Genomic DNA, 18,378 nt, shown 5'->3' with positions numbered 1-18,378 from the left:
TGTCATTGAGTAATGAATCCAAATTGTGGCATTTTTGTGTCAAATTGTCATCAGTATGTGCAGAGGACGTCAGGACAGAGGTATACCAGTGAGAGTCTGCCAGCTTTGGAGGCTTGGACATGATTACAAATAAAATTGAATTGAATTGTTTGGATCTTGATTTTGGTTAGTGGTGTTAGGGAGCTTTTCAAAATTGGAAGAATTACGAGAACAGACGACGATGATACCAAACACCCTTCAATGCAGTAAAAGCATACTTGGATACACAGCCATGGATTGGCCGCCCCAGAGCCTGGACCTCAATATTTCTGAAGCTGTATGAGGTCATTATGACAGAGAACAAAACAAAAGGCAGAAACATCCAAAGAACATCTTTGAATGTTCTTCAAGAAGCCTGGAGAACTCTTCCTGAAGACTACTAAGTCTAAGACTACTAAGAACTTGTAAGAAAGCTTGTCTCAGAAATTTCAGGCCGTGATGAAGAATCAAAGTGGTCATAACAAAAATATATTGTTTTTGCCTTACATCTCCATAAATGTGTCTACATATATTTTAATAATTAGATGCACCTGTTTCTCATGTTCTTAGCAACATATAGAGAAATCAGTGCTATCTCGAGACTGTAGTATTATAGTATTATGAAGTATTACTGATTAATCTATACCTTTTTTTGTTTGTTTTGTAAAGAAAAAGAAAAAAGAAAAAAGTTTAATTCCATTTAAATAAATAATACTAAAAACACATGCTGATGATTTCTGGATATCAATCTTCTGGATATCCATTAAGTGCATCAACATGCTGGTCAGCAGAGGTTGGGCAAGAAAATGAATGAGCTAGATTGATGATGACAGAATAGATTTTAACAGCGTGGGAAAGTGGACATAACCTAGCAGCCTTAACACCAAGAAAGCAGATCAGTGAACACAGATCTTCCTTACTGACTATATACAAGAACCTTATTAAATTAAGTTAATAATGAGTTTACTTTTGTGTTTTTACATAAAATGATTCATACTTTAAGTAATGCCATTTAATTATACATTTAATAAATTGTGCATATATGTCTGGTTCTAATTAAATAACAAATCATTTAATCAATTTATTTTTGGCACTTTTGGCGTTCATTAGTCCAAATTGATAAAGTGAAATTGATTGAATTTGACCTGAGCCAGTTAGTCTGCAGCACTTATTGGAAAGACAACTGTGTTTCCGTCTGAGTTATTAGTGGTTGGTAAAACAGAAGGCTGAATGTCTGGTTTTCTTTGGAGTCAGTGGTTATGAAAGAAAAGAGCAGCAGTCAGAAGACAGAAAGGAACTAAATAAATACATACTAATGAAGGAACCTAGCCAATGGCTGCGCCTTCGTGGCGTAAGACTACATGAAACATTAACCTAAAAGAAGTAAATTATAATATGTAAATGTAACCAACAAAAAAATGAGATAAAATGGGACAAGCTCTGAAAAGATTTTATAATGCTCAATTATTCATCTTTTTGTGTGTTTCTCACGTTTAGTCTTTAGTGTTTCATCTAGGCTAACAGATGGGTAATGAGGTCAGCTGCCCTTCTTCTGTTTTAGATATACGTGTACATATGTGTGTGAGAGAGAGCCTCAGTGTGATCATTTTAAATCATTCAGCTATCAATAACATTGCAAGCTGCATTCATAAACTGTGTGTGATGCACAGGCACAGCTACCTGCTAATTAGTGCTAAGTAACTAGCTCGGTTTCACTCTCCAAAACTGAAGCACATACTTTTTGGATGCTTTGTACCCCACAGCAAATTATATTATTTGTCACATACTTCTGTTAAAAATGCTCCACAAATCACCACAACCAGAGGACCAGTTCACTGGAGGTGAGACCCAGCAGACAGCTACCTGGTTCTGTCGTCTATGTTACCTCATCTGACAATCAAAATTTTATCAGTATCTAAATAAATAAATTGCTGTAGTAATAGAGCCAGAAACTGTTTTCTGTACCAACCCGTATACTTGCTTTTAATTCTGTTACTCTAAGTTGGGCATTTTAACATGGGAGTCATTTTTTGGCAATTTTTCAGCCCCAGAGGTTGGTTTTAGATTAATTAACACTTCCTGGAAGGCGTCATCACACTTACACCAGGATAATAAGTTGTCATAAACACTCTTCTTCTCTCCAGTCTGTCTTCTGCTGTTCATCTCCATGGTCATCGCTACCCGTTACCTCTCTCACACACAGACACACACACACAGTGACAGTAGAGGATGCGCAACCATAGCTGAGTGTAAAATGCAGCTGAGACACTCAGATTGAGCTGCAATGAAACAAGGGCAAATAAATTACATAAATGTATGTTTATGCTTGTTGCCCTTTGTTCGTTACAGGGAGCTTCTTGGTATGGAAATACTCCGCTGCATATTTTAAACCTAGTATTTGACTTCAACTAAAACTGCCTTCTTATTTTCCTTGTTCTCTAGGTCCAGAGTGGTACTTGGTCAGAGTGGAGTTAACGGTGACGGATGTAAATGACAACATCCCAGATTGGAGCATGGTTCCTGCTCCCTACCTTGCTGTGGTTTCCCCTGATGCCTCTGCAGGTTCCCTGGTCTACAAGCTCTTTGCTGAGGATGGAGATGAAGGCAACAATGGTGAAGTGGAGTACTTTTTGTCTGACGGTAGGTTAAATTGCTTCTTCTTTTTTTGCCTGCATAGTGTGTTAAAGATCGGGTTGACTGTTTACAGCGTCACAACAATCACAAAACAGGGAGGCAATAATGTGACGGAGGAGCTATGGAAGTGACAAGCTAACAGTAAGCAGCTAATAGCAAACATACAACTGCATTATTATATGAATCTTGTGTTTTTGTGTACTTTTGCAGTTTTTATATTTGATGGTTTTCTTAAGGTCCAGTGCATTTGACCTCGCAAGGCCACCATAGCCGACAGCTATGAGGGATTTCCGTAGTAGACAGCAAACCGCAGAGCATTTGGCTTTTCACTAATCACACTGAAAAAAGTAGACAAATTATATGCAAAACCTTTGAACAAAGAGACATTTGTTGGTGTTGGTATTTTTAATAAAACAAAAGTCTCAGTTGCATAAATCATTTGCTTGATTTAAAATGTTTTGTTGTTTTGATCAGTGCTTTTTTTTTTTAATGTTCTGTATGGTGCAGACTCAAGTATACACTCTCTTTGAGCTGTTGCCCTCTGCAGTGCTGAGTTTTATGCGCACACGATTCTCCAGTGTCTTGTCTGTTTTTTTTCCACTGTGCAAAATAATTGCTTTTGTTATTGTCTGCTTTGTAATGATTTCTTGTCTCTGTTTTAGAATCTGTTTAAAAAGATGATTTTTCAATTTTCCTCATGGGGATGCATTGGAATAACCTGACTGAAAAATTATAAGAAAAAACATAGACATATTATTGTTAATATCTATGCTAAACCTTTCAATTTAAATGCTCAATCCCACCTCTCAAAGTTTAACTTCTAAAAATGCAGTATATTTTGGATCAAGGTCTTATTGAATCCTGTTATTCTGAATGCAGGTCATGAATTTTAACACCCCAGTTCCTGTGGTTTTTGCATTTTCCTCTCAGCAACTTTGAATACTGATTGTCCAGTCATCTTTTTTTATTGGTGAATGCTTAGCATGCACTTAAATATTTCTGACAACTTTTGAAAGCAACTTTTGTGCAAAGTGTTTTGCCCTGTGGTCCTTTTCACTGGATGATCTCTGTTGTTGTGTGTTGCCTTATTTGCTTATCTTGTCTTTGGTGTATTACCCTTCTGTATATGATCAAACAAATCGTCCCCAGGTGGTGATGGTCGTTTTGAAGTGGACAGGAAGACTGGCCAGGTACGAACTACGGGCCTTCCCCTGCAGCGGGACAGGGAATACCTGCTGACAGTGGTGGCTGCTGACCGGCTGGGCAGCCGCAGTGCTCCTGCTGTCATCTCTGTGGTTGCTGGACCCCGGCCACCACAGTTTACCAATGCCTCCTTCACTATTGCAATACCAGAAAACACCCCTGAAGGACAACCGTGAGTTTACACACATTCATCCACTGAAATCCCTTACAGGACATCTACATGAAACAATATACATGACATTAACTACACACACACACATCTGCTGTTTTCCTTTTACTATATCATGATTAATATTCATGATGAAAAATATTACTATGTGTCTAAAACGACACAATCATGATGGGCATTTAATGTGTACACTTTTATTTATTTATTCTTAGATACTCGTGTTTTACAGACTAAATCCATACTGTGGCTCATTTAGCCTTTAGCATGTGTAGCACAGTAATAGGATTACCTTTAAATATTTATTTGCATACACAGTAAGAATAGGTAGTCATCGACATTTCTGCAGTCGCATTCTTAGCAGAAAGCTCTCTCTGGTGCCACATAGGGCTGTAACTTTTTCCATCATCTATCATCATCAGTGAGCATTAAACTTGTCATTGTACCAATCACAAAATAGAAATAGTATCTTCTGTGCAACTCAGTGATGAAAAATATAGCTTTGCTAAATATATGTTTAGATAAACTTAAATAATATCCTTAAAATTAAAAAATGTCGACCATGGCATTAGTTGAGTTGAGTTGAGCTCAGCTGCAATCCTGACAGATCAGCTCATCTCGATGCCAGCCAACATCAGCTTTTCTCAGCTAATACCCTTCAATACATCCACTTATAAAGGGCTCTCGATTAATGTTTCTTTAGCCTGGCTTGAGGTAATGTCCATCTGTAAGCTGCTTTGCAACCCAACTTAAGGCAGTGGGTAGGACTAAAGGTATCTTAACCCTGTAATGCCCTTTGTATGAGTTTCTGAGACCTCTATCTCATCAACATGATCAATACTTGCCATAATTTCAAAATGTTATGGACAAAACTCTCTTTTTTTTGTCTAAAATTTACATTGTTGTTAACAAAAAGTTGCCAAAAACATCCAATGTGTCAAGTCCATATAACATCTGTGGACAGACTTTAAGGTGGCACTTCAGTCATTTCCCTTTCAACCTGGGAGAGACAGACAGGCTCTAACAGAGTCCAAATGACTGTAAACTACAGTGGATCAAAAATACAACTGGAAATAAAAGATTTCAGTTTCTGATTTTTTAATACGCTTAAAAAAGACTCATAGAAACATATTTTAATATTCTGATTTTTATCTGATTAAAAATAAGGCAAGAATAAAAAAAGCACACAAAGAGCTTATGTTCTGACTTTCATTGATCAAATTAGCACTAATGTCCTTATTTTGGCTTCAGGGTCCACCTGCAGTCTCTTTACAGGGACTGACATATTTCTTCCTTCCTTCATCGGGGAAATGAGCACATTTATAATAAATACAGTGGTGTGAAAAAGTATTGCCCGTTTCCAGATTTTTGGCACATTTTTCACATTTACATGTTTACATGTTACATGTTACATCAAACATATAATATTCAAAGATAGCTTGAGTAAATACTAAATGCAGTTTTTGGATGATTTTGAAAGATATCCAAATCTACTTGCCCCTGTGTGAAAAAGTAATTACCCCCTAAACATAATAACTGGTTGTTCCACCCTTGGCTACAAGAACTGCAATCAAGCATTTGTGATAACTGGCAATGAGTCTTTCACATCGTTATGGAGGAATTTTGGCCCACTGTTCTTTGCAGAATTGTTTCACTTCAGCCACGCTGGATTGTTTTGAAGCATGAACGGCCTGCGTAAGGTTATGCCAAAGCACCTCAATGGAATTTAAGTCCAGACTTTGGCGAGGTCACTCCAAAACCTTCATTTTGTTTCATTCTTTTGAGTCATTCTGAGCTGGACTTGCCTCAGTGTTTCAAATCATTCTCCTGCTGCATAACCTGAATACAGTGGAGCTTTGAAACTGATGGCTAAATTGTCCTTCTGGGTTTTTTGGTAAAGTGCAAAATTCCAGACGAAGCAATGGTTTTCTAACTGGAACTCTCCGAGGAAGCCATATTTGCCCTGTATCTTTCTCATTGTTGAATCATGAACACTGACCTTAACTGAGGCAAATGAGGCCTGCGGTTCTGCATCTGCCTGCAGATGTTGTTCTGAGTCGTCTATGTACTATTGGAGTAATTTTGGTAGCCCAGTTACTCGTGCAAAGTTTTCCTCATTTGTGGACAACCGCTCTCATTGTGGTTCATTGGAGTCCCAAAGCCTTAGAAATGGCCTTGTAACCCTTTTTTTCACTGATAGATGAAATGAAAGTGACTCAGTTTCTCATCTGTTCTTGAGTTTCTTTAGAATGTGGGATGATGTGGGTAGCAAATACTAGCATTTTTATAGCTGTATGTCTCCTAATACCTCTCTTAGCCTTTTCAGGAAAAGGGCCGCCTTATCTATGGAAAACTATTCATCACTCAAAAATAAAAAACACATATTTTGAATACATTATTTCAAACAGCTTATCTACCTGATAATTTTGCAGGTTTTGCACATGAAGTCAACTGTGTTCTTTTTCTCCATGTCTTTCCAGCTTCTTGGCAACACCTGCTGTGTCCTTCCAGAAGAAACCAATCAGCTACAGTCTGCTTATCAATCCCAGTAGTCTCTTCTCCATCTCAGCAGAGACCGGTGAAATCAGCCTGACGCGCCCTATTGACTACGAGAGCGACCAACATCGCTACTTGCTATTGGTGCGAGCCAGTGAGGGGATAGAGAGCATGAGCAGTGCAGCCGAGGTTTGTGTCTATATATATATATTTATATATGTATGGGTTTGTGTGTGTGTATGTTGGTGAGTTTGAGATGTAAATTTCAAGAAAAAAAAGTCACATTTTCGATGCCAAATTCCTTGACTTCATGGTCTCAGAAGATTGGAGGCATTTCACATCTGCTTGTCAAGTCTTAGAAAGTCTGTAAACAATACTTCAATAAATATTTAATTAAAAAAATTGAAAAATCTGCTGTCAAAAAAATGATGTAATATCAGTAATTGTCTTCACACAGTATTGCTTTCTTTGAGCTGCTAATATACAAGCCACAGCCACCAGAATTGTACACCCTGTGCACTGATAGTTTGTAAGACAGCAGTTGAATTGTGGTGATTGTGATTTGTGTAATACTTTTGCAGACAGTCAAAATCATCACACATGTTCATAAGCTGTCAGAAGCATCCTTGAGCAGAAATACTTGATTCGTGCTGTGAAAATGTGGCCATAGTTATTGATTCCCAGTTGCTTCATAGATGGTAATCATTGTGAATGCTCCACTTGAAATAATAGTGTGCTTCGATGTTTCCTGATTTACACCTTTTTTAATTAAAGGTTTTTTTCTTTATGTGGCATCAGCAGTAATGTAGAATATATACCAGACTGTCTCATGAAAATCCTATCTGGAAAGGGAAGCTTTTGAATTTATCAGTTGATGTATGTTCTAACCTTTGACTCTGGTCGTTAATACTGGGTAACGACCACGAGCATAAGGTTGGGAATAAAAGCAGCAGGTGGGTGGCTGGGCTCAGCCTTACAGATGGGTGTGAAGGCTCAGACATCTAAAGGGGGTTCGCAAAAGAGTTTGTGCTGCTGCGTTTCAACAAGAGACAGCTGAGACGCTTCTGCTCAGGATCCCTCCTCGGTGCCTCCCTTTGAAATTTTCTGGGCATGGTCAACTGGAAAGAGACCCAGGAACACCTAGGCATCCCCCAGGAAAAACTTCAAATAGTAGCAAGGAAGTTTAGCCCGCTGCCACCTCAACCCGACTTGGAGAAAATGGGTACAGATGGACGCACTGACAGATGGGCAGATGGCCTCCACCTGAATTTATCAAAAAAGTTATCTTCACCTTGAGAGACATGTCTCTGTTTTTGTGAACACTGTTTCCTGTAAAACGCGAATAGATTTGTCTGGCTGCAGTGACTGCTTTGGGATTCCCGATGACTTCCTCACGTTGTCAGGAAGTGAGACAAAACAGCGGCTGACCGCTGCAGGCGCTGATGCATCTGGTCTGGTTTCCATCATTACTCTGGCCTCAGGCTAAAAGATGTCCTGCTGAACCAATCTGTCCTAAACTGCTCCACTTTGGGCCTCTTTGGCCTACAGAGCAACAAAAGCCTGTGTGGAGAAGGAGAGCGAGGAAAAAGAGTGGGTGAAGATGAGAGGATTTTTACCGAGAAGAAAAATACAGTTGGAAAGAAAAAAGGGAAGAAAATGGCAGGTAGTTTTGTATTGTACCACAGCCTTCTTAGCCCCATGTCTGCCCAAGAGCTCTCCCTGTGTTCAGTTTGATCAGCACTCAAAAGGCTTCGCCTTCTAGACGCTGCAACAGCCGCTTCTTTGTCTCTGCAGTTTAACGGAGCCAGACAGAAACTATGCTTTGTGTGATAAATGGTGAACATAATGCCGGTGATGTGCCCACATTTGATTCAATTTCCGTTTTAAGACAGTTTGGCTTGTTGTCTGGCATTTGAAGTTAGAAATATGTCTCAGAGCATGCCTTTTGATACAGAAAAATTGTTGGTACTGCTTTGAATTTTCTCTCATACATTTTTGTCGGAAATACTTTATGTGATGGTAATCGGTACAAGGATTTTCCTGGCCAGTACTGGGTGCTTAGCAGTCTGTATCAGCAGCGGAAAACTGGTGTTGTGTAGGCTAATCTTGTTGACAGTGTAAACCTTTTACAGATCCTCAGTGCTTTATATGAGCTATAATTCATCTACGCTTGCCTCCTGAACAAAATTACATTATCACTCTTACATCACAGTTGGATAATGGAGGGCTCAATACATACAGCTTAAGTTGTTTTTTGAGGTGTGATTATTCCAGACAGTGTTTTTCTGACAATAAGCTGCATGGTACTTCAGGATGTTTTTTGCCATCTCACTTGTTAGACAGACAGCGGGCCTCTGAATCAGTACGCTGGCCCCCGTGCACCGTCCTGTGACATTATTGAGGGCGGTGCTGATTGATAGTAGTTTAAACATTAATGTTTTAACAAAGCAGGGTTAAGCAGAGACTTCATTCCAGTTAGACTTTAAAAAGCTCTTCAAAAGCATGTTAAGTATAGAAAAAATTCTGCTTTTGCTACTTAAGGCATTTGAATTTAAGATTAAAAGACAGCAAGTACTTTTGAAGGCCACTACATGTGGGATTTGTCGTTATATTTTGTCCTTTTTAAAGGATCTGGAGCTTTTGTAGTGAAATGATCATTTGTTTATAGCTTATGGGGTTTGACTTAATCCAAATCTAGATCCAGGAATTTGCTGAAGGAACTTTTTTCATCGCAAGAACAAATTTCTTGCCACCCCCCAGATCCAATAGGTTATCTAATGTATGAAAGTAGCCTATTATTGAAAAACGATATATTATATATTATATTATAAAGTAAAGCTCTTACAATAATACTGAGGAAGTCTTCTTTTGCTAACTATCTGAGTCAAAGTTTTTTTTGAAGAAAGCGCCATCTCTTGGTGGCACCGTGCAATTAAATGAAGGGGGCGTGTTTAGAGCGAAGCTAGGCGGGGCTCTGAGTGGCTGAGTGTTGGCTGACAGTAGCTGTCAGAATTATTTTTTTTAAAAACTTATCAAAAGTTCCAGAGTTATAAAATGAAGTTATGCAAACACCATCTAGTGATCGCGGCTGTCAATTACAAGCCAATTATTTTTGATCCAACACTGGAGTGGATGTTTTGTACATTCTGAGGGGGGAACCCCAATTCATCTGATGCTGTATCTGTTTACATACGGTTAAACTCGGGTATATTGTAGTATACCACATATATACTACCACATATCACACCACATATGTTCATGTGCTCATTTTTGTCAAGTGCTGCACAAGAGAGGAATTTGCTGTTGACATTGAATGCATGCCTGGATGTGATACCACAGTGACTCTCCCCACACTGGCAAACATGCAGCAGTCAGCATCTTCAAAGGATGCACTCATGTGGAAAGGGAAAAAAAAGTGAAAACAGCTAAAATGGCAAAGGGCAGACAAACGGTTTCAGGGCGAGTTCAGGGTTTGTGTTACAGACTGCTAAATGTAACTGTCACTTTTTATTATAGTGGAACATGTAATCAAAATATTTTCACTAACCTGTCACTATGTGTCTGTTTATTTAGTTTATCACAGAGATGCAGACAAAAACTAACCAAAGTTCATCACGAGCGTCACCATGCAGTGGCTGTCATGGTCTCAGTGATAAACTCCAACTCACTGGATTCATCTGCAGCATGTCAATTTTAGAGGTTCATAATATACTCTTGCTCTTTCTCCCTGCCATCTGCCTCGGGAAGGCCCATATTGGATTTTGCATTAATTAAGACATGTTCTCTTGAGATAAGTAACCAATCGAATGGCATACGGCTACTTGTGACCATGCCAAAATAAACATATTCTGATGGCATTTTGGTTGTAAGCCTTCTGTTTGATTTTAGACAAGTATGAAGCTGTCCTGAGATTGCAGACATGTGTTGTACTTGCAAAAATAGTGCCTAGCAACTCAAATACTTATCCACAGAAAGGCATCTGTTAGTCAAAAAATTTCATGTGTATAAAGTATAGAACTTTATGATGGAAGTTGTTCTTTTTTTAATCTTTTTCTGTGACACTGTTTCCCAGTAGCAGGTTAAAAAAATCACCTATTAATTTGTTTTCCATAGAGGACTGCCAAATAACGCACCTCTTTTCTGCTTTTGATTTTATTCTACTTTTCAGAAATCTGCCGCCCTCTATCAAAATAAGAAACAGACGTGCCGTATTTTTGTGCACTGGAGTCACTGAGCATGACTTTAATTTGCAGGTAGTTTCCAAGTTTCTCCCTGCAGGAGTGATAGCTCATCGGCACCATTAGTTACCTAACCAGCCTGAGACCTGCCTGCAGCTTCCCAAGTGTGTGCACGTGTGCACATTCCTGTGTGCGTGCGTTTGAGCCCATCTTGCTTTATTACAGCTGACTTCCTCTCTCTTCTCATTCAATCTTGCCTTTCCTCAGCCTTGTATGCACATATACTCTACCATTGTATATCCTGCTTATTTCCTGTCCAGCTAGGGCATAGATTTGCTCATTAGGACATGCAAACGCACACATCGAAACACCCAAAAAAAAGGTTGACAGTTATTGGTAAATGCGCACAAATCACCTCAGGGAGTTGACATGGGCAGATTTTATTTTGTTGTTCATTGCTTTGCGGCTGATCTTTGCTGAAGGATTAACTGATATTACAGAATTTCATCTTACCTACCAGGACTTAATACCAGTGGTATTTACAAAGCACTCACTGTGTGTATGCGATTGTGTCTGTAGGGTGAGTGTGTATACGTACAGCTTTGTTTGGGGAAAAACACAAGAGGGACTGAGGGTCAGAGGCTTGCCTGCCAGCCCATGTCTATTTATTGCTCTTGGACTTGAAGCAGGCAGTCAACATCTGGAAGGAGATGCTTTGTTTGCCTTTATATCCCAAACGAACTGAGCAGTATTACAGTGCAAGGCAAACGCCTTCATGCTCACGCTAAATAAATTCATCCTTGCACACTACTCATTTGTTAGCTCAGTGCTTACAAGAAACTCCACGGGGTTCCGCTCTCCACTGACCAACAAGAGGGACCACAACGCTAGTTCACTTGCAGCTTCTTCCCTGTGGCGAGGTCAATAAACCACAGGAATCAGGGTCAGGGCATGGATTTGGAGGAGGTTGAGATGAAGCTTCCTTTTGGTTGGAGATGGGGTTAATTTGGGTCACTCACACATGAAAATGACTCTGAATGCAAAGAAAACCAATTTTGGACAGTGCCTGAAGTAGTAATCCCAGATTTCAAATTTTCATGACACTGTGCCAGTATGACTTTGAATCTGCAGCATTTCTGCTGATTGGCTGAGCAGCTTTTACATGTTCCTAGACAGAAGCAGTCTGAGATTAGAAATGCAAATGCTTCATTGTTTTAATTATGTTGTATTATTTTGTATTTCATGAATTTATTTTTTTTTACCAGAATGCTTGAAAGGAATTTCAACATAAATAGCAGAAAATACACGAATAATAACAAACTGTCTGACCCAGTTCATGTGGACATGCTAACTTGCTTTAGGACTTGACTTGTACTTTTTCCCTGAGAGTATTTAACATGCCACACACATTTTACTGGCCCGATGCCTACTAGAGAAGATGTAAGATGTGCAAGGCATTCTTTTTCTTTTCTTTTCTTTTTTGTTCAGTTATGAACAAAAGAGCTTACAGGAGCATAAGAATTTGTTACATATGACCAGTCGTGAGTAAAACGGGGAATTCTGTACAAGAAATAAAAACAAGAAGAACTGTTTCATTTCTTTAAAATGTGTTATTGACTGTTTAAATGTTCAGAAACAATTTGAACACATAAATTAATTTAATCTTAGCCTCTTTTTCCTTCTTTTCCTCTTCCCTCATCGTCACCCTCTCAGGTACGGGTAGTTATTACTGATGAAAACGACTGCGTTCCTGAGTTCCTCCAGTCAATTTACAGCAAGGATGGTGTACCAGAGACTGTGACAACAGCAACCTCCCTGCTGCAAGGTAAGACAAGTCTCAAATACCTGTTTGAGTACCATTTATAACCCACCAGCTTCACTGAGTGCATTCTTTATTTTTAGATTCACATTATTAATTTAAAGCTCAACTTACTACTCTGTATCAGTTTCTTATATGCAAAGGAAATGTAACATTGCACTGCCTTCCCTGACCTACAGAAGTAGGTTCATCTTATTTTTTAATTCATCTTCACTGATAAACAGCTCCCGGTAATGTAATTTCTGATGCACTAATCACAATGTTATTAATCTTTAATGTTATTAAAGAAATCCTGCAATGGTGTTTGTGCATTTTTTTTCACTGGGCTGAATTAAATATTTCCAAGTAAAACTCTCAGAATTGCAAGGACCTTTATTACGTGTGCCTGTATTTGGTGACTTTTAAAAGAAAAAAAGTGAAAGAAAAAAATAACAATCCGTGTTTTACTTCTTGTGTTACCAGTTAAATTTAAGCCAGGTGCAGCTCAGTGGGCAAACACGTGCCTCTGTGGGAGCTGTGATATGCAAATGTTTGAGAAGCTTTGCTGTAGCGGCTTTCAGAACAAAACAAGAGTGCCTGCGCTTCTTTAACATTCATGTATTTTGACTGGTCAGGAAACAGAGTAGGTACTTGTCAGCACCGGCATCACTGCTACTTTCATCAGTGCAGCTGCTGCAGCCTCTCCGTTCCTGTAATAACCCAAAGGGAACGCTTATGTTTCATCTCTTTGTGAAGAAATGGTGATGCCAACTGTTGTGGGTATGTCACAGTGACACTTTTACTCTGCCAACACAACTGACAACAGAGTTTTTCCGTCTTCTCTCGGAGACTGTTACTTACTGTCTCCTCTAAAACATTGCTGCTTTTTTATTAAAACTTAGACATCTGTTTGTTTATAGCGCTAAACAGATCAATCTTTAGCTTTTTGAACAGGTAAACTTTAAACAGGGCAAGAATGAAAATGCAAGTATATTTTAATTGCTTACAAGAACTGTGTGAAAATGACTGTAGGTATGACACCGTTTTGGAAATGTCCATTAGCTGTGAATGCAGGCGGGAAGACTTTGGATTGAATTCATATTAAAGAAAAAACAAACAAACACAAGACTGTGTGTGTTTTAGTGTTTTTTCTAAACATCTAAGAACAGCTAAGACCTGTAAAATCATGCCGTATTCTGAGAAAAGTTACTTGTTTTCAGGTGAAAGTTAACAGCAAACATGGTTTTTGTATGAATAAACAAAAGAGGTGTTAAAATTGTTTACATTGCTTGGATATTTTGCTCCTATGCTTCAATTTGCAACATTGTCCTGGAGAAAATAAGCTGAATTTTACATGTAACTAAAACAATAATATAGCCTTTACAACTTTAATCTGTTTTCCAGCTAGCATACTGAAATGCAGTCTCAAAGGTTATAATGATATTAATTTGTTAACCTGTTGCTTACTTGTCATCTTGAGGCAATGGGCAATTTTTAAATTTTGCCGCTCCCCGGCTGATATCCAGGCCAAAGAATCCTGTTCCATTTTCTGATTTATGAGTGTAAATATAATTTTAAAAGCTAATAAAAAGTTGAGTCATTGTTAAAAATACATTTTGACAAATGCAATCCCAACTTTGGTCTTCAGATTAATTTACTTACCCACATGCAGCTGAGATCTCCGACACCACTGGCTGGAATGCAACCCCAAACCATGACACAGCCTCCACCGTGTTTTACAGATGGCTGTACTCACTGCTGTACCTCTCACCTGACCTCCATGTACATATTGATGACATTTTAAACCAAAAATGTCAGATTTAGATTCTTCGCTTCATTAGATAAGTTATCACTGACTTTCAGTCTAGTTCTTGTGTAACCTGGCCTACTTCAGCCTTTCCTCCCTGCTTTAGTTCCTTAAGAATGGCTTCTTGATAATCACATTTCCCCTGGCACCCTTTCTGATCTTGTAGGTCTTGTGTCAGATCATTGCTGAATTTTTTTTCCTGGTTCTTGAGGACGCGACTTTCTCCTTGTCTGCTTCACTTGTCCAGTTTCCTGAGATCACCACAAGTTTTATATGAAATATTATGGCAGTTGGGAAGGAGCCCCACAAGAAAATAGCTGAGGCAACAACTGGAGCACATGTGAAAGATGTCCAAAGTGGTCCCAGTGATTATACAGTAGGAGCACTGGGAGCTGTAACCCTGAAAATGGAAGAGCGGTGTAGAAAACATGCAGTCCAGCTCAGAAAATGTACAGAATCCTGAAACTCACAGGACCAGAGCTTGAGAATTACTTAGACAGTGTTTTTATTTATTTATTTATTTATTTTTAATGCTTTTAAACATGCAGATGTGCTTTGTCATTATTGAATGTGAGCAAGTGAGAGATGAGTGTCCTTGCAGCACACCAGTTTGCTATGCTTTGCAGCATTTTGTCACATGATGAAAATATGCTGTATATGAAAAAAGTGCAAACAAACACAAAGTGAGAAGCTACGGAGCATTGTTCGACTTTACTACATCACCAGTGTTTGTGTGCAAGAAGTCCACAAATTAGATCTTTGGTTTTCTGCTCAGCGTTGGAGCGATTCAGTCCAACAAGGCACTTGATCAGTAGAGCTTCTCTGACCAAGGTCTTAAGAGTAATTCAGATTTATTCACAAAAATAAATAAATGTTATTTATTTCTAGCGAACATGGAGAAAGTAAATGAGTGAATGGGGGAGTGAGGTGCGCACTGTGGGAGAGACGCAGCAGGCCCTTAGCTCGCTGCCATTAACAGGTGCACCAAGGGAGGCGAGAAGTTTCCTCCTGCTGTGCTGCTGTGTTCCCACCCATTTCCATGCTTGTTTGAACACTTGTCAATATTTCCGTGAGTGGGAAAAAAAAAACTCCACAAAAACAGTTATCACATTTCTGCACAGAGATTCCAGTGATTTCAAAATGCTTCAGGATTATGATATAGCAAACCATCTATGTGACCTGTGCAATTTTCAGTCGTAAAAATAGACTGTTGCTGCCTAAATTTAGTGGGATGAAAAATGTGTCGTACAAATTGTAGCTTTCCCAAAATAATGAACAAAATTGCCCTAATACATGGTATAATTAATACAGTTAATTTTACCCAATCCACTTCTGAGTACATCTAAGACTGAGCAGCCCAACTTCCTGAAATAAAGACATTTTTCCCCCTTCACTTAATTAAGTGGGTTAAAAGGCATAGTATAAATTAAATGAGCAGGGAGAAATGGGCATCCAGCATCGTTTTGCTAAATCATGTGCTAGTAATCCCATAATCACTTCCATCGTGAGAGTGGACAAATGTGTACTTTGCCAAGTTGGAAATCAACTGCAGCACAGTGTACCAAGCAAGCCAATTATCTTGCTTTCCATAGAGATCTGAGGATCCCGCTGTCTCCATCTTCTGTACAAAATCATAATATGCCAGAAAGACACGAGGGATGCAGTTAAGAATGTATAGAGGCCTGTTAAACAGTGCAGCGATGCTAGTGCAACAATGCTGATTCAAGATTACAGAGGACTTACTGATAAATAGATGCTTAAATGTTTTCCTGAAGAATAGAAATCTCTACTTAGTAAATTAAATATTGACTCATATGTGACATGTGTTTGGCTACTAGTGTTGCAGTTCATTTTCAACCCACCATCACTGAATGAGAGGCTGCTCAAAAAGCAAAACAGCTGTGTTTCAGTTTTTCTTCAGAAGACTGCGCTACAGAACCAGGTGCAGGAAAAACACACATTTATTTTTATCCAACTTGTAAAGCGTAGAGAAATCTAAATAAAAGACTAACATTTTGGTAAAAGGAACAATATTAACAACAATAAGAAGAAGAAGAATTGTAGAATTTGTCTGGACAGAAATGTTTTTTTCCCACACTTGATTCAGCTGTGTATCAAAGATTATTCCTAGAAATCAATCTGACATAAAACAAAACACAAGAAACCACTAATGATGAATACTGACTATGCTAAAATGTGACACAATCATCCATTTAGTGTTAAATCTATACGGGGCCATCTGTAAGTGAAAACTCATCTCTAGGTATTTACAATTTTTGTGTAATGTTTATTGTATTATTTATTTCTCCGTGTGTGAAGTAATAAGAATGAAAGTATATACGAAGACCCATTCATGTATTAAGCGATTTCTCTTTTGACCATTATTTTCTTTATCAGACTTCAATCTTGTTCTCTCAACAGTGGCCTTAGTGATATTATCATTTACCTGAATCCATAAACTTTGCTCAGATAGCAAGATTAATGCTATCTAATGGTAGTTTGATTTTACACTTTCAAAGTCATAGTGCATTTGTAATGAAATGAAACTGAAATGATTGACAGATATATCAAACTTAATGGGAAAATATAGCAAAACCAAAAACACAAACAGGATGGTGTAAATGGAACCTCATGGCTGATTTTCTTTGCCTATAGTACTCTCATTGTTAAATTTACTTTAACTGTACCAAAGAATCACATTTCCCATTTGTGTTTTGTGGCTTTTGTTTTTTTTAATGGAACTGAAATATTTTTCATTGAGTTTAGCGCTTGTTCAACATAAGGACACATTGAAGGCCACAGCCCACAAACATTTTGAATATTACCACAGCACTTTGAAAATTCAGCGAATCTCGTGTACTCACACACGAAATGTCTCTGCTGAAAAAATGATATAAAACGAATCCTGCAAATAAACACTGACAAAGTTTATATACCTCCTTAACGAACCCAGATACTTTGTTTTGCAGGCATTTTGTTAATTGAACGCACTTCAAACTGTTAATTTGAAGCTAGTTAGAGTTCCCCGAGGCTTTATAGCAATAAAGAATTATGGTTTGTTAGTGGAAGCAAACAGTGGCATTGTTTTTATGTATGTGTGCATCTATTATTCATGTGAGCATATGTGTGTGCGCACGCATGTGTGCGTGCACTTCTGTATGGGCCCTTGAGCCAAATGCAATGTAAGGTGAATTGGGGAATTGAGCTTTTGATGGTGAATGTTCTTGTTAGTGTAAAATATGCTTATTCAAATCCCTGGTGGTCTTTTCAGTTTTAGCAAGGCAGTCAATTTGTGGCTAGGCGAGTCCTGGCTCCATGGATTCCCAATATGTGATGTGGAAGCAGAAATGTTGCAAAATGACAGTCCTTTCAGTGCATTCTGGGCAAATAACGCTTACTCCCGTGGCTTAAAATTGTGGCACTGGAAGCGTCAGTTTGAACACATAGTGTAGCATGAGAATTGAGATATCAAGTGCATATGGTTTGGATGAAATACCAGAAACAAACTTTTAAATAATTAGAGAACTCGTTCTGCACAAACAGTTTCTCTGGCGACTTAATTCAATATGGTACATTAGCTAAAGATAGTTTGTTATAAGTAGTAGTTTCGATGGAAGTTTCTACTTTCATCAAAAAAAACATGAAAAAAGCTAAAGCATAGTGATGTGACGTTACCATCTGTGTTGGTTTCCACAGGACAGCTCAGGCAGTATGTCCGTCTTTATTTTTAAGGCAGTACAGACAAACTTGGGGCAATAGCAACATATGCAAGCACCTGCTCCTCCTGCACAACTTTCATTATAAACGTGTGCACTAATACTGCAGACTTAGTAAAGGCCTTCATCTTTTAACTTTTCGCTTTTGCACAACTTTTATTTGTGAAATAAATCTTCTGCAAGTCCTCATATTTTTACATTTGAATATACAGTGTATTCAGAAAGTGTTTCTGCCCTTTCAAGGTTTCCACATTTTGTTGTTTCGGGCACATCTCCAAAGTGATTCACTGTATTTTTTTCCCATTAGCAATAGAAGTGCAGAACTTCTAAATCACACAGCAGTTTTTTCTTTATGTGTTGTA

At 38.4% G+C, this 18,378-nt stretch overlaps 1 protein-coding gene across 1 annotated transcript in view; it reads left to right on the top strand.

Annotated features, from left to right (window-relative positions):
• Positions 1-1,131: 1,131 nt before the first annotated feature.
• Positions 1,132-18,378, top strand: part of LOC120720911 (neural-cadherin-like) — a 233,486-nt gene continuing 216,239 nt past the window's right edge. Inside the window, exons 1-4 of the mRNA XM_040010769.1 lie at positions 1,132-2,658; positions 3,802-4,027; positions 6,502-6,706; positions 12,409-12,520. Of these exons, the coding sequence (XP_039866703.1) occupies positions 2,532-2,658; positions 3,802-4,027; positions 6,502-6,706; positions 12,409-12,520 (670 nt within the window). The 5' untranslated portion in view covers positions 1,132-2,531. The remainder of the gene's footprint in view (positions 2,659-3,801; positions 4,028-6,501; positions 6,707-12,408; positions 12,521-18,378) is intronic.

The sequence above is a fragment of the Simochromis diagramma genome, unplaced genomic scaffold, assembly GCF_900408965.1.
Source record: "Simochromis diagramma unplaced genomic scaffold, fSimDia1.1 OVJJ01000603.1, whole genome shotgun sequence".
Lineage (NCBI taxonomy): Eukaryota > Metazoa > Chordata > Actinopteri > Cichliformes > Cichlidae > Simochromis > Simochromis diagramma.
This window is presented reverse-complemented; position numbering and strand designations above follow the sequence as displayed.